The 14,195-nt window shown below is 47.7% G+C and overlaps 1 protein-coding gene across 2 annotated transcripts in view; it reads right to left on the bottom strand.

The window, feature by feature from the left end:
* Nucleotides 1-6,163, bottom strand: part of LOC123364259 (lymphocyte antigen 6E-like) — a 49,596-nt gene extending 43,433 nt beyond the window's left edge. The window contains exons 1-2 of one of the 2 annotated variants that reach the window (XM_045006208.1): nucleotides 5,984-6,163; nucleotides 127-246 (exon numbers count right to left, since the gene is read on the bottom strand). In XM_045006208.1, coding sequence (XP_044862143.1) covers nucleotides 127-246; nucleotides 5,984-6,035 — 172 coding nt within the window. In that variant the 5' untranslated portion in view covers nucleotides 6,036-6,163. The remainder of the gene's footprint in view (nucleotides 1-126; nucleotides 247-5,983) is intronic. The other variant, XM_045006209.1, reaches the window with a different exon arrangement.
* Nucleotides 6,164-14,195: the final 8,032 nt, after the last annotated feature.

The raw sequence follows: 14,195 nt of genomic DNA, 5'->3' as shown, positions 1-14,195 counted from the left end.
CACATCAGCGATGTCCCACCCTTCCAGTAGAAGGAGGAAGGAAAACCCAGGGATCTGGAGCTGGGGCAGGATGTCATCTGGGAAAGCGCTATGGAAAGACAATAAGCAGATCATGCCCAAATTTACCAATTCCTGCACCAAGATACGTGGTCACACAGTAGTTTTCATCACTTGCACATGTAGTTGATGCCAGACAATCCCAGTTGGAGGACGCATCCTTACAGGTGAAGCACACCAGCGAGTGAGCTGCAAAAGGAAAACACACCCCATGTTAGAGGCTTGCAGAGACATGTTATTTGTTCCTGGTTTACAATGTGCCTTTGTTGCCAAGAAGGCCAATGACATATTGGGCTGCATTAGTAGGATCATTGCCGGCAGATCGAGGGAAGTGATTATTCCCCACTATTCAGCACTAGTGAGGCCACACCTGGAGTATTGCATCCAGTTTTGGTCCCTGCACTACAGAAGGGATGTGGACAAATTGGAGAGAGTCCAGCAGAGGGCAACAAAAATGATTAGGGGACAGGAGCACATGACTTACGAGGAGAGGCTGAGGGAACTGGGGTTATTTAGTCTGCAGAAGAGAAGGGTGAGGGGGGATTTGAGAGCAGCCTTCTACTACCTGAAGGGGGGTTCCAAAGAGGATGGAGCTCGGCTGTTCTCAGTGGTGGCAGATGACAGAACAAGGAGCAATGGTCTCAAGTTGCAGTGGGGGAGGTTTAGGCTGGGTATTAGGAAACACTATTTCACTAGGAGGGTGGTGAAGCACTGGAATGGGTTCCCTAGGGAGGTGGTGGAATCTCCTTCCTTAGAGGTTTTTAAGGCCCGGCTTGACAAAGCTCTGGCTGGGATGATTTAGTTGGCGATTGATCCTCCTTGAGCAGGGGGTTGGACTAGATACCTCCTGAGGTCTCTCCCAACCCTAATCTTCTATGATTCTATTATTCTAATCCCCATCCCTGTCACCTGCTGCTAATGAGCATCAAAGTGCACCGTATCCTGATGTTCTCAGCCGCTATTTCAGGCTAAATTCTCATTGAAGTCAGTGATAGGTTTCCCTGTGCATCGACTGAGTAAGGACTTCAGGATTGGACCCAAAACACAGAGGAGGAATTTTTCAAAGGCAGAAATAGCAGCTGGGCACCCAACTGCTATTTATGCCTCTGAAAAGTTCCCCCAACACCCTCTGTGATACCCATTTGTAAATAAGTTCTCAGCACGTTCCTTTCCAAAGCCATAATGTTACAGACAGGGTAATAGGGTTATAAGAAAAAATAAGCATGGGCTTCTCAAGAAACCATCATGCCATACCCACCTCATTTCCTTCTTTGACAACTAGCCTAGTGGATAGGGGGAAAGCAGTAGGTGTGATATAGCTCGATTTTGACACAGTCCTATATGACATTCCCATAAGCAAAGCAAAGCCAGGTGTTCTAAATTAAATTCCTATAAGGCGGGTGCACAACTGATTGAAACACTGTTCGGTGTCAAACTGGGAAGGCGAATCCTGTGGGGTCCCGCAGAGGCCAGTACTGAGTATGCTTATTACATTTGCAGATGATGCCAAGCTGGGAGGGGTTGCAAGCACTTTGGAGGGCAGGGTTAGAATTCAAAATGACCTTGACAAATTCGACAATTGGTCTGAAATCCACAAAGTGAAATTCAAGGAAGTTAAGTGCAAAGTACTACAGTTTGGAAGGAAAAATCAAATGCACAGCTACAAAACAGGGACCAACTGGCTAGGTGGTGGCACTGCTGGAAAGGAGCTGAGGGTTATAGTGGATCACACATTGAATATGAGTCAACAATGTGATGCAGTTTAAAAAAAGGCTAATATCATTCTCAAGTGTAGTAACAGGAGTCTTGAATGTCAGACAGAGGAGGAAATTGTCCTGTTCTATTTGGCACTGGTGAGCAGGGGTGGCAGGTTTGTATAATTTTTGGTGGTGCCCAGAACGGGTCCAATCCCACCCCCCAACCCCACCACCACACACACCTGCCTTGTAAGCCGATATATATTTTTAAAAATAATTTTAAAATGTGAGGGCTCTCAGGTGGGGCTGGTATGAGGGGTTTGGGAGGGGCTCAGGCAGCAGGTTGGGGTGAGGGGTGAGGGCTGTGGTGTGGGGCCAGGGATGAGGGGTTTGGGGTGTGAGAGGGGCTCAGGCAGCAGGTTGGGGTGAGGGGTGAGGGCTGTGGGGTGGGGCTGGGGATGAGGGGTTTGGGGTGTGGGAGGGGCTCAGGAAGAGGATTGGGGTGAGGGGTGAGGGTTCTGGCCGGGGGTGCGGGCTTCTGGGGTGGGGTTGAGCCAGGGATGAGGAGTTTGGGGTGCCAGCAGGCTGCCCCAGGGCTGGGGCCAGAGAGGAGGACTCCCCCCAACCCTTTCCCTGCCGGCAGGAGCGAGCCCTGGGGGAAGGGCCTCCCTTCCCCCCACCCGACAGCACATTCCCCTGCTGCTGCCCCTCACTGTAGCCTCACTGGGGGTGGTGGGTGGGGCTGCCCCTTGCCCAGCGTGGGGTAGGAGCGGTGACTGCAGGCAGGAGGGTCCCCTTGTGCTGGTGGAGGGTCCCGCTGGAGAAGGGAAGGGTCCGAGGAGGAAGGGCAGGGCCAGCCTGCCCTGGCACCAGTGGGGATTGGGGGTGCTAGGACCCTGCAGTGGCAGTTGATGCCGAGCAGCAGGGGAGAGGCAGGGAGGCTCTGGGACCCAGGGAAGGCAGGCGGGAGCAGCAAGTGGGGGCTGGGGGACACTTGGGTGTGGCGCGAGGAGCCAGGGGAGAGACCCGGCTCCAAACACTGGTGGAGCTGGGCCCCCGACCCCTGAATATTGCTGGAGCCCGGGCACCACAGGCCCATATAACTCACCGCCCCTGCTGGTGAGGCCTCAGCTGGAGTACTGTGTCCAATTCTGGGCACCCAAAGAGGTGGACAAATTGGAGAGAGTCCAACAAAAATGATAAAAGGTTTAGAAAACCTGAACTGTGAGGCTTCCAAGGGAAGTTGTGGAATCCCAGTCATTGGAGGTTTTTAAGAACAAGTTGGACAAACACCTGTCAGGGATGGTCTAGGTTTACTAGGTCCTGCCTCAGCATAGGGGGCTGGATTTGATGACCACTTGAGGTTTCATCCAGCCCAACATTTCTATGATTCTATGACACTAGATAAGAGAGTGAGCATGCCTGAGTGACATAAGTTACACTGACCTAACTGCTAGTGTGGACAGAGCTATGTCGCTCACCCACCAACACAGCTACAACCACTCACTGGGGGTGGTTTAATTCTGTCAAGGGCAGAGCTCTATCCGGTCGGCATACAGCAGCCACACGAGAGATCTTACAGAGGTGTAGCTTCATTGGTACAGTTCTGCCGCTGTAAGCACGCTAGGGTAGACGTGGCCATAGTCAATGTGTGCCAGGCTAATGTTCTGTCATTCTAGTTTTTTCATCAAAATGTCACACGGCACGAAGTCAAATGCCAGTACTAACGAGTACATTACAGAGGAAAAACAGAAACCGCGGGCTCATGAAAAATGTCTAAAAATAGAAAATGCAATGAAGAGGGAGGAATTATTTAAGGAATCTGTGACTGAAACTACAGAACAAGGAACCTAAGCAATGCAAGAGCAAAAACCAATTGCCATCAAGCAGATAATGAGACAATTTGCCAGGGGAAGAAGCTTTTGGTGCTCAGCTACTAGAGATACTGAAGAACTCATGAGAAACAACACAGCCCTTAGGAAATGCCTTAGATAAGACCTGTGGAATCTGACCTTGCAAAGAGCACAGCTCGGCCAAGGCTCTCACACCCCACCCAATGCCCACCGCACTCAGTGGAAAGTATCAGAGGGATAGCCGTGTTAGTCTGGATCTGTAAAAGCAGCAAATAATCCTGTGGCACCTTATAGACTAACAGACGTTTTGCAGCATGAGCTTTCGTGGGTGAATACCCACTTCTTCAGATGCAAGTGGTGGAAATTTCCAGGGGCAGGTATATATATGCAAGCAAGAAGTAAGCTAGAGATAACGAGGTTAGTTCAATCAGGGAGGATGAGGTCCTCTTCTAGCAGTTGAGTGAAAACCAAGAGAGGAGAAACTGGTTCTGTAGTTGGCAAGCCATTCACAGTCTTTGTTTAATCCTGAGCTGATGGTGTCAAATTTGCAGATGAACTGGAGCTCAGCAGTTTCTCTTTGAAGTCTGGTTCTGAAGTTTTTTTGCTGCAGGACGGCCACCTTAAGATCTGCTATTGTGTGGCCAGGGAGGTTGAAGTGTTCTCCTACAGGTTTTTGTATATTGCCATTCCTAATATCTGATTTGTGTCCATTTATCCTTTTCCTTGCATCTGAAGAAGTGGGTATTCACCCACGAAAGCTCATGCTGCAAAACGTCTGTTAGTCTATAAGGTGCCACAGGATTCTTTGCTGCTCTCACTCAGTGGAAAGACTCCCGCTGACATCACTGGGCTTTGCATCAAACCGTTACTGCCCACGCCAGCTCTGTCTGTGTTCTCCGCGCAGCCACTGCTCTCCTTCAACCGCCCAGTTCTTGGCACTTAAACTCCACGTTATGTCTTCAAGGCAGGTTAGTGAGTAGGCAGCTAAAGCAAAGGGAATTCCTCAGGAGAGGCTCCTTGCATGGTAAAAGGAATATTCCTGTTGCTCTAGGGACAAAGCTACCTGCAATAACCCCATTTGCCTGGCGAAGGGCGTCTACTGTCCAGGCACAGGGGCCAGCAGATTTCTGCGGTGTGGGATCCAGAGTGAGTATGTAGAGGGAGCAGCTAAGATCCTCTTAAGTGCAGCAAGAAACCAACTCCTTCTTTCTCACTATGGACCCCACAGAATAAGAAATCCAGGTGGCTGGAGCTGGTCAGTTTCCTTGGGCTCAGGCTGCAGTTTATCCTGGCACCTGGTGCAGGTCTTGGGGTGATTTATTTATGTACGTTAATGTGAGTAAACAGTAAGAGAGGGGGTTAATGGATTTGTATAGACAATCAAAAAAACAACAGCATCTGGGAGACGATAAGTGGGGAAATCTTCGAACAAGTGAACATTCATTGGTTAATAACCGAGCCTGTTCTTCCTAGGCTTAGTGGCAAATAAATAATCAAATAAAAGCCTGTTCCACAAATGCCTGTTCCAAACCAAGTATCAAACTGCCTCAGACCTCCTTATATTTTTTTAAAAGCAGATGAGCTCAGGAAGAGCTGGAGAAGTAAAATTATCCTCCATTAAGAATCAACCCATGGCTCCTCCAACCAGAACCTACTGCTCTGAGCCCCCCTCCCTCTCCAATATTACTGGGATTCCACTGCAGCATTGTAAGAACGCCGGGCCTGAGTCTGATCTCATTTGTGCCAATGTTCCACTGCGCCGGCTTATCTGAATTCAGTGCAGTTACTCCTGATTTACTCCACTGTATCTGGGATCATGATCAGACCCTTATGTTTTTAGCTGATTACAGTAGAAGAACTTGCAAAAGTTATGGTTGCAAGAAAGCAATGCTGAGAAGCACCGATCGCCCTGAGTGAAAGAGCCTGGCTCCGAGGATAACCGTATAAAAGGTTTCTTTAAGAGATGATTAGACAGGTCTCTAGAGCTAGTCAGCCCCCCTTAGCCCCCTCTAGGCCTCTCAAGACAGCTGCTGTTGGAAAGAGCTCAGATCCACAGAGCTGTGCTCCCTCTTGCATCCAGAGCACTGCATCCCTCTAAGCATCATGAAATGGAGATAACTTGCTGTGCCTGTGCCTGCACTGAGCTATTTTTATTACAGCCACACAAGCTAGTGCTGGAAAGACAACCAATGCACCAGCCATTGCTTCGCACTCCCAAGTGGCTGGCTGCAAAGGGAGCTTTGCAGAAGTGCCAGCTCCCACTGAAAGGTAGAATCTTTGCCAACGGTGCTGCAAAAATCCCCCTCTGCCCCTGCCATTTCTAGCTGCTTCCCTGGCTCTCTCTCAGGCACAGAGGAATCATTAGCACCATCTCACCTTGCTCCACACACAGAACCGCCACCAGCAGGGTGAGAAGAAAAGCCTTCATCTTCGGCCTGCTGTCACAGCCTGGGCAGATCAGGCAGCTGCTTCTTGGTGGGCTGGTTATAAATGAGGATCTTGGTGGTTGTCTGTGAAGGCAGCTCACGCAAAGACTGTGAGTTAAAGGGGCGGAGATAGGAGATTGATGGCTGGGCTGGGTGTGGAATGGGCAGGGGAGTTTGCTCATGTAGGTTTTTATTTTAGTTCAAGAGTAGCCAGAGGCAACAAGGCTCAGAGTCCTAACAGAATCCAGTACTGCAGGAAATGTAATTTTGTTTGGTTTCGTTTCCCCGCTGCAGTCTGGAGGGAGAAGAACCCAGGGATTTCCCTACACCCGGTGTACACCCCCCTGAATTTCCCCATCACCTCTCCCTCCCCACCAGTTTTGTGAACTAGTTACGAGTTGCCAATTTAGTGATTGTTTGGACATTTGAATTGAAATTGAAACATTAATACACACTTTAAAAACATATAAAGTAACTGATAAAATATGTGTATCTGAAAGTATAATAGATTTGAAAAGTCTGAACATAGACTAGCTTCCTTATACAACTGTTGTTTTTTATGACAATGTCAGTGCTTTCATTTCGGTGATGTTGGCCAACCTAATAATTTCAAATGATGATTTGTAAGCAAAGTCTAAATGAGCTCTCCCTGACAGCTAGTGATGAGCTGGGGAGAAAGGCTTCAGGACCAGATTGAATTTACATTCACACCTAATCTACCTAGGTATCCAGCAAACAGAGCTGTGTTGCCCAAGTGATAGATTTTGGCTGGGGTTGGGTTACAAATCACTTGAATGCGGGGGGGGGGTGTTGTTATTCTTGTTGTATGAGTAAAAGGCAGTAGAACTGTACTTAACCTGTGCTGATTGAGGGCATCAAGAGAGAGTGTGGGGACAGGTGTTTTGCTTGACAGTCTGCCCGAGTCACACGTACTGAGACAAGTACTGCTAGTGCCTCACTCCACTCAGCTGTCGGTGTTTTGTAGGACAGGGATCTGTAAAACCTACATAGAGGTTGAGAAGAATCTAGAAGTTGCTGTTGTAGATTTTTAAGAATCAAGTCTGTACTTTTTCAGTTGTCTTAACAAACACTTCTTGTCCTCTTCACTTAAGGACTGAATATAAATGCCTTCATTAGTCTACTTCTGGACTGAAGTCTTTGTTTCTTCCAGTACTTTTTCAATGGATAGCTCTCTGATTGATCCAAATGTAGCTTCTCTTGCTGGACAAAGATCTACTATTGTTGTAGCAGATGCCTGGATGGCATTGTGTAATGACCCAAGTGGTTTCAACAGTAGACTTACAAGAGAGAGAATGTCTTCTCTGACCGTAGTAGCAAAAGTAATCCACCAGCCTCACTCCTTAGATCCATTCCATCCTGGGGTATGGCTACACTTGCAAGTTGCAGCGCTGGTAGTTTGCAGCGCTGGTCGTCCAGCTGTGCAGGGCCAGCGCTGCAGTGTGGCCACACTGACAGCTACCAGCGCTGCAGTGTGGCCACATTTGCAGCATTTGCAGCGCTGTACTGAGAGGTGCATTGTGGGCAGCTATCCCAGCATTCAAGTGGCAGCAATGTGCTTTTCAAAAGAGGGGGGTGTGGGGCAGTGTGACAGGGACCCGGGGCGGGGGAAGAGAGAGTGGGTTTTTGGAACTGACACTGTGCAAAATCAGAAAATTTTCCCACCCCCTTACTGTTAACTGCAAACAGCCTGCATCCAACATACTCTCTTTCCCCCCTCTGCCCCCTCCGCTCAAGCAAAGCAAACACTCAACCCCTGTGAATGAGACAGGCAGGGGGTTATCTCATGTCATTGTTGACAGTAGTTACAGATTGATGACAGCAAACAGGAGCTGTTTGAAGCAGCTCCCGGTGCACCGAGCCCGGCCCGCCGAGTTGACAACAAAACCCAACTCCTTATTCTTTAACTGCAAAAGCCTGCAGACCAGATAAGCAGCTGCCGACTCCTTTTCTCGCTGCTGGTCAAGCAAAAAGCAAACACTCAACCCCTGTGAATCACGCAGGGAGGAGGATATCTCATTTGATTCTTCACAGATTGATCACAGCAAACAGGAGCTGTGTTTGTTTAGATAAGCAGCTCCGGTAGAGCAGCTCCGGTAGCAACGGAGCTCCGGAGGTTCACAACAAAACAAAGAGAGGCTGCATAACAAAACAAAGGGAGTAATTTAGTTAAAAGCATTCTGGGATACATCCTTATACCCTGGAGGCCAATAACAGCGCTGGTGTGTGGCCACACTTGATGACCAGCGCTGCAGCACCAGCGCTGCAATCCTTATTCCCCGTGCTGAGCAAGGTGTACGGCCAGCGCTGCAGCCAGGGAGTTGCAGCGCTGGAAGTGCCCTGCAGGTGTGGCCACTTACTAATTGCAGCGCTGGAAAGCCTCCACCAGCGCTGCAACTTGCAAGTGTAGCCATACCCTTGGTAGATACTTTCCAAAGTCAGTAACAACGACTGGAGTAATTTTAAGACAACAGCCAAGCATTGCTCATGAGAAAGCCAGGGTTTTTTCCCAGGTTGGACTAATTTGAACTTCAGTCCCAGTGTATCTTCTATATTTTCCAAGATAGTCAGTCTTTTTGGACTCTTGCTGAAAAAAGAACATAATGAAGACATTACATTTATAGCTTTTTTAATATCTTTTGAAAAGTCTGCAGCTCGTACTAGCGCTAGTTGGAGTAGATGGCCTCTGCAGTGTGTATAGGAGAAATTAGGGTTACACTTTTCTCTGAGCAAAGCTTGTATCCACCATGTCTTCCAGAGAAGTTTGCAGCTCCATCAAATGCACAAGCAGCCAGCTGTTTGAGGTCCAATGACAAGCATTTAACTCTTCTCAGATGTGGGTTGTCACAGATGCAGCCAATGTGTCTTCTATAACTTGAACATCTAGAAATGCATCTACTGGCCTATCACTGACATCAAGATAATGTACACAATGACTTAATATTTGATTCCCATTTGCATTGGTGCATTCATCAGCCATGTATGCAAATTTTTGGAATGTGGTGAGAGAGTTCTTCACTTTTTCAGCTGTTGAGTCTTTCACTGTTGCACCACATGCTTCTAGCCAGTCAGTTGAGTTACTTGCAGAAAGATAGTGAGCATTTGCTGGTCTTGTTCGGAACCAGTGTTCAACTTCAGGGTGAACAAGTGACAATGCACTTAACATTGGCCTCCAGTTTGTAGTGTGTGGTATCTCTTGCCTTGCTTAAATAGAAAGTATGATGCCACAGCCATGTTTCACATGAACCGTGTTGTGTCTCCAGCATTCTTAACAGCCTCCTTAACACTCACTGGTGTTGTCCTTGGTCAGTGGAGACTCAAAGTTGAGAGGTGCTTTCACATGAGCTGATGTTTATAGCTAGGTACCTAACCAAATTCACCGTCCATTTTGGTCAATTTCAGAATCATAGGATTTTAAAAGTAATAAATTTCATGATTTCAGCTATTTAAATCGGAAATTTCACAGTGTTGTAATTGTAGGAGTCATGATCCCAAAAGGAGTTGTTGGGGGGGGTCACGAGGTTATTGTAGGGAGGGTTGCGGTGCTGCTACCCTTACTTCTGCGTTGCTGCTGGCGACGGTGCTGCCTTCAGAGCTGGGCAGCTGGAGAGCAGCAGCTGCTGGCCGGGAACCCAGCTCTGAAGGCAGAGCCAGCAGCAGCACCAGCGCAGAAGTAAGGATGGCATGGGATGGTATTGCCACCCCTACTTCTGCGCTGCTGCTGGCGGGGTGCCCAGCAACAGCCGCCACTCTACAGCCACCCAGCTCTGCAGAAAGCACAGAAGCAAGGTTGGCAATACCGCAACCCCCCTAAAATAATCTTGTGACCCCCTGCAACTCCCTTTTGGGTCAGGACCCCCTTTTTTGAGAAATGCTGGTCTCTCCTGTGAAATCAGTATAGCATAGGGTAAAAGCACACAAAAGTCTCATGCAGGTGAGACTAGATTTCCCAGTCTGTGGCACGTTTTTCATGCCTGTGAATTTAGTAGGGCCATATTTATAGATAAGCTCTCAGCTGATCATCTGTGCTGAAGCCCATAGCTGTGCTCCAGCCACTGGTTTGGGGGGACGGGATGCTAGAAATGCCAAGGCTAACTTCAAGTTTCATTTAGCATGTTTCTAGCTCCTTTCGTTGCAAAGAAAGCCTTGAAAATGGCTCTCCATCACTTAAAATGGAGAATCAAAATGGAGCAAAAGCATTCGTCCTTTCTAGGCAGCATCCATGGCAAGTATCAAGCCACAATTGTTTTGGCTGCCATCCTGTCCTATAAAGGTAGTATTAGATTTTTTTTTACATGCAGAAAAGTGTTTTTTCCCCCCAAATAATTCAACAACTACTGAAGGGATTTTGTCTAAACTTTGCAAAAAAATGACCTTTCAGCAGGCAGCCACCATGGAAAATTTCATGTGCAAACGGTGTATTGGAACAGACACTCTTGTGATCTTGTGTAAGTACCAGCGATGACTGTTAAACCATGTAGCCACCAATGAAATGCAGCCACTACTGGGGTGGAAGGCAGGAACCAACCAGTTCAAAGTACCCTCCAAAGAGGGGAAATTCTGGCTAAAGATATCCTTCCTCTCTTATGAAAAGTGTGCTAAAATCTCTAATGTTCATACAGAGCAGATCTGACCTGCTTTTTAAGGTCTTATCCAAACTACTGCCACTCAGTAAAGTGCCTGGGACACCATTTATCTGTCTGGGAAAGGTGAAGGTCTGAGTTATCCCTTTTGGAATTTGGAGCTATAATTCCACAGAGACTAACTGATCTGTATGGCCAACCCCATGCATCCATAACCATACGTCAAGCCCCTCAAAATTATGAGTGTGGCTTAAAACTCATGAGCTTGTCTCTGCAACCAGGAGGGATTAAAAATATTTTAAAAAATAAATAAATGAATTCTGAAGTTCTCACATGATCTCATGACTCCAGGAGCTGGGGCTTTAAGAAGAAAAAAAGCAACCCGTATGGGCGCACACGCACTATTAATAGAGAAGCAGTCATTTATTAGAGCAGTTAGAACAGAAAGGTTGCAACTAGCCTCCCTTTCCTGTATATAAGAAGGGTCGTAAGCAATGTGACTATGAGCGAAAGTCCTCTGGAGGGCAAGAGAGTATAGAGATAACTGATCTTCATGTCTGGTCTCTGGGGCTATCCCTTTGGATTATGCATTATTTGTAGATGTGACCTCCTCAGTCCTTCCTCTTCAGCTAGGCACATACAGGCTTTGGTGTGAGCCAGTGGCTAGAATGCTGGTCTGGAACTTGGGAGACCATCGTATGATTGTCTTCTCCACCACAGATTTCCTGGGTGACTCTTGGCAAGTTACTTACAGACAGTTTTTTAAGGTGCCACCACAAGACACCGTTGGAATGTCCACATCAAGCTACCACCGCTGGCTGCGATTGTAACCACCGTCATTCACATCTATTCAACCTTTTATTAAAGACAGAAAAGGCAGGGGGGAAACAGTTAAAGCATTTGAAAGATAAAGTGTTACTTGTAAAGGCTTTCATGATACTGGAGATAAGGTATAAATATTTAACAGTGAAGGGAATTAACCACTGGGAGGATGTTTTTAAATCAAGTTTGGATGTTTTTCTAAAAGATAATCCTTAGGAATTTTTTCCAGGGAGTTCTCTGGCCTGTGTTGTAGAAGGGGTCAGACTGTCCCTTTGAGGCCTTGGATTCTATGAAACTCAGCATTGCCAACTCTCATGATAATTATTGTTCTCCTTAAATCCCCTGGAGTCAGGTGGATATGTCATGATTTCAGCCTATATCCTTAAAGAAAAAGTAAGTTTCTAGCCCTAGTGGGGGTAATTGGCTGCCCCGGCTGGTTGATTAAGAAAGGTTACACATGCTCAGTTAGAGGGCAGCTCCAATGGGAGATGGGAGGCTCATGTGGAGCGGAGGGCAGCTTGCAGGAGAAACCTGAGCCAGAGGGCTGAGCAGGGTTCTCTGGGGAACCCATCAGGACAGCGAACCTCTCAGAGGAGCTCATGGAGAAGGGCACCTTGTGGATAGAGGACTGCAGTCTGCAGGCACCCAGAGGGACCTGGTCTCAGCCTGTGGTCACCCAGACACTGGCTGGAAGCCCAGCCTCACCTGGATCACCTGCTTTCCCTGGAGAAGGGTCACAGCGGACAGACTTCCCCGACCCCCTGGCTCCAGAGGAGGATGCTACTCCAGCAGGGGCAAGAAGCACAACCCCAGGGCAGAGAGTGGCACCAAGGGAACCCAGGGGGAAGAGCCTGGGTAGAGGGGAACATGGGACTCAGGTGGGGGACATGGGCTAAGATGAACTCGTCACCTGCCGGGATGTTGGGGTGAAAGTTTTGTTGAAGTTCTACCTGGGTTTTTCTGTTAATAAATGACACCCTCCACCAGGGGGTGCTCGTTAGCATTTAACAGGCTGTTTGGACTTGCCACTACCCTGGGTGAGGGGAAAACAAAGGGCTCGCCTGCAACACCACACCTGCCCGCATGGGGGCGCTCTGCAATGACGACAAGGGGTTGAAGGAGTTTGCTCATTAAGGCAGTTTTAAATATAGCCGCAGGGTTTTCCGTCAGCACTCACTGACGATGGCAGGCAGGAATTGGAGAGACGCTAATATCTAACATACGGACTGGCCCCGCAGCGGTTTTGCTCCCATAGTGTTTGCTCCAGTCCCATCGACACATCTATGGTAGACCAGACTCACGCTTCATCGTGTCCAGCCTCAGTCATACAGACTGAATCTGAAAGGGCTTTTAGGGAGTAAAATGATACAAGGCGGCATCTGGTCTGTGGGACAAGTTACAGCTACCACAGCTGGGAAGAGCAGGGGAACAATCAACTCAAGTGTTTGTTCGTCAGGTCCCCGTAGTGGAGGGGGGATGGGGGCAGGCATGGGAGGTTGTAACAATGCTGGTTCTGGTGGGACCCAACTGAGAGTGACAATTCAGGACAAATTGCTTAAAGCAGGGCAGTTACGGCCCAAGGCTGGGGTTTTTCCACTTCTATGGCAAACCAAACCAGCCAGACCAAGAGGACTTTAGTTTACCCCACTGGCTAACCACAAGTCACACAAGCAATTCCCTAAGACACTCCAGTTTCCCAGTATCACCACCAGTGTCACTTGTTATGGGACAAATGGTTATGAAAACCAATACCCCAGTAAAAGAAAAGAGGTTCTCTCGATCCCAAAGGACCAAGCCCCAGACCCAGGTCAATATACATATCATATCTTACCCACAAATCATGCTGTTGCCAATCCTTTAGAATCTAAAGGTTTATTCATAAAAGGAAAAAGATACAGATGAGAGCTAGAATTGGTTAAATGGAATCAATTACATACAGTAATGGCAAAGTTCTTGGTTCAGGCTTAGAACAGTGATAGAATAAACTGCAGATTCAAATCAAGTTTCTGGAACATCCCCCGCTGGGATGGGTCATTCAGTCCTTTGTGCAGAGCTTCAGTTTGTAGCAAAGTCCCTCCAGAGGTATGAAGCAGGACTGAAGACCAGATGGAGATGAGGCATCAGCCTTTTAGTCTTTTCCAGGTGTAAGAACACCTTTTTGTTCTTACTGTGGAAAATTACAGCAAAATGGAGTTTGGAGTCACATGTGCAAGTCCTGCATACTTTGCTGAGTCACAAGGCATATCTGCCTTCTCTCAATGGGTCAATTGTGTAGCTTATGGTCCTTAATAGGCAATCAAGCAGGCTAGGCAGAGCTGACACCAACTTGTCTGGGGTGTCACCCAGAAACATAGCATAAATTTGAAATACAGACAGTATAGAGACAATATTCATAACATCAACTACATAAACGATACACGCATATAGACAACATAATCATAACCAGCAAACCATAACCTTCCCATAGACACCTCACACTACAACCTTTGTACAATATTTATATAACAGTGGTTGCAACAGTGACCTATATGGTTACAGATTTTGTCAATAACGTGACAGAGGTAAAGGTCTGTGTTAGGATGAAAAGTGACAAGAGAGACGGTGCCTGTGACAACCACAGAGCAGCTGTCCCAAGGAGCAGTTGTGTTGCACCCATGAGTTGAACTTTTGGCTAAGGACACCTCACACACCCTGTTTTTCCAGCAAGCAGACACACAATACATCTGGGCTCAGGCAAGA

This window comes from Mauremys mutica, chromosome 2 (assembly GCF_020497125.1).
Source record: "Mauremys mutica isolate MM-2020 ecotype Southern chromosome 2, ASM2049712v1, whole genome shotgun sequence".
Classification (NCBI taxonomy): Eukaryota; Metazoa; Chordata; order Testudines; family Geoemydidae; genus Mauremys; species Mauremys mutica.
This window is presented reverse-complemented; position numbering and strand designations above follow the sequence as displayed.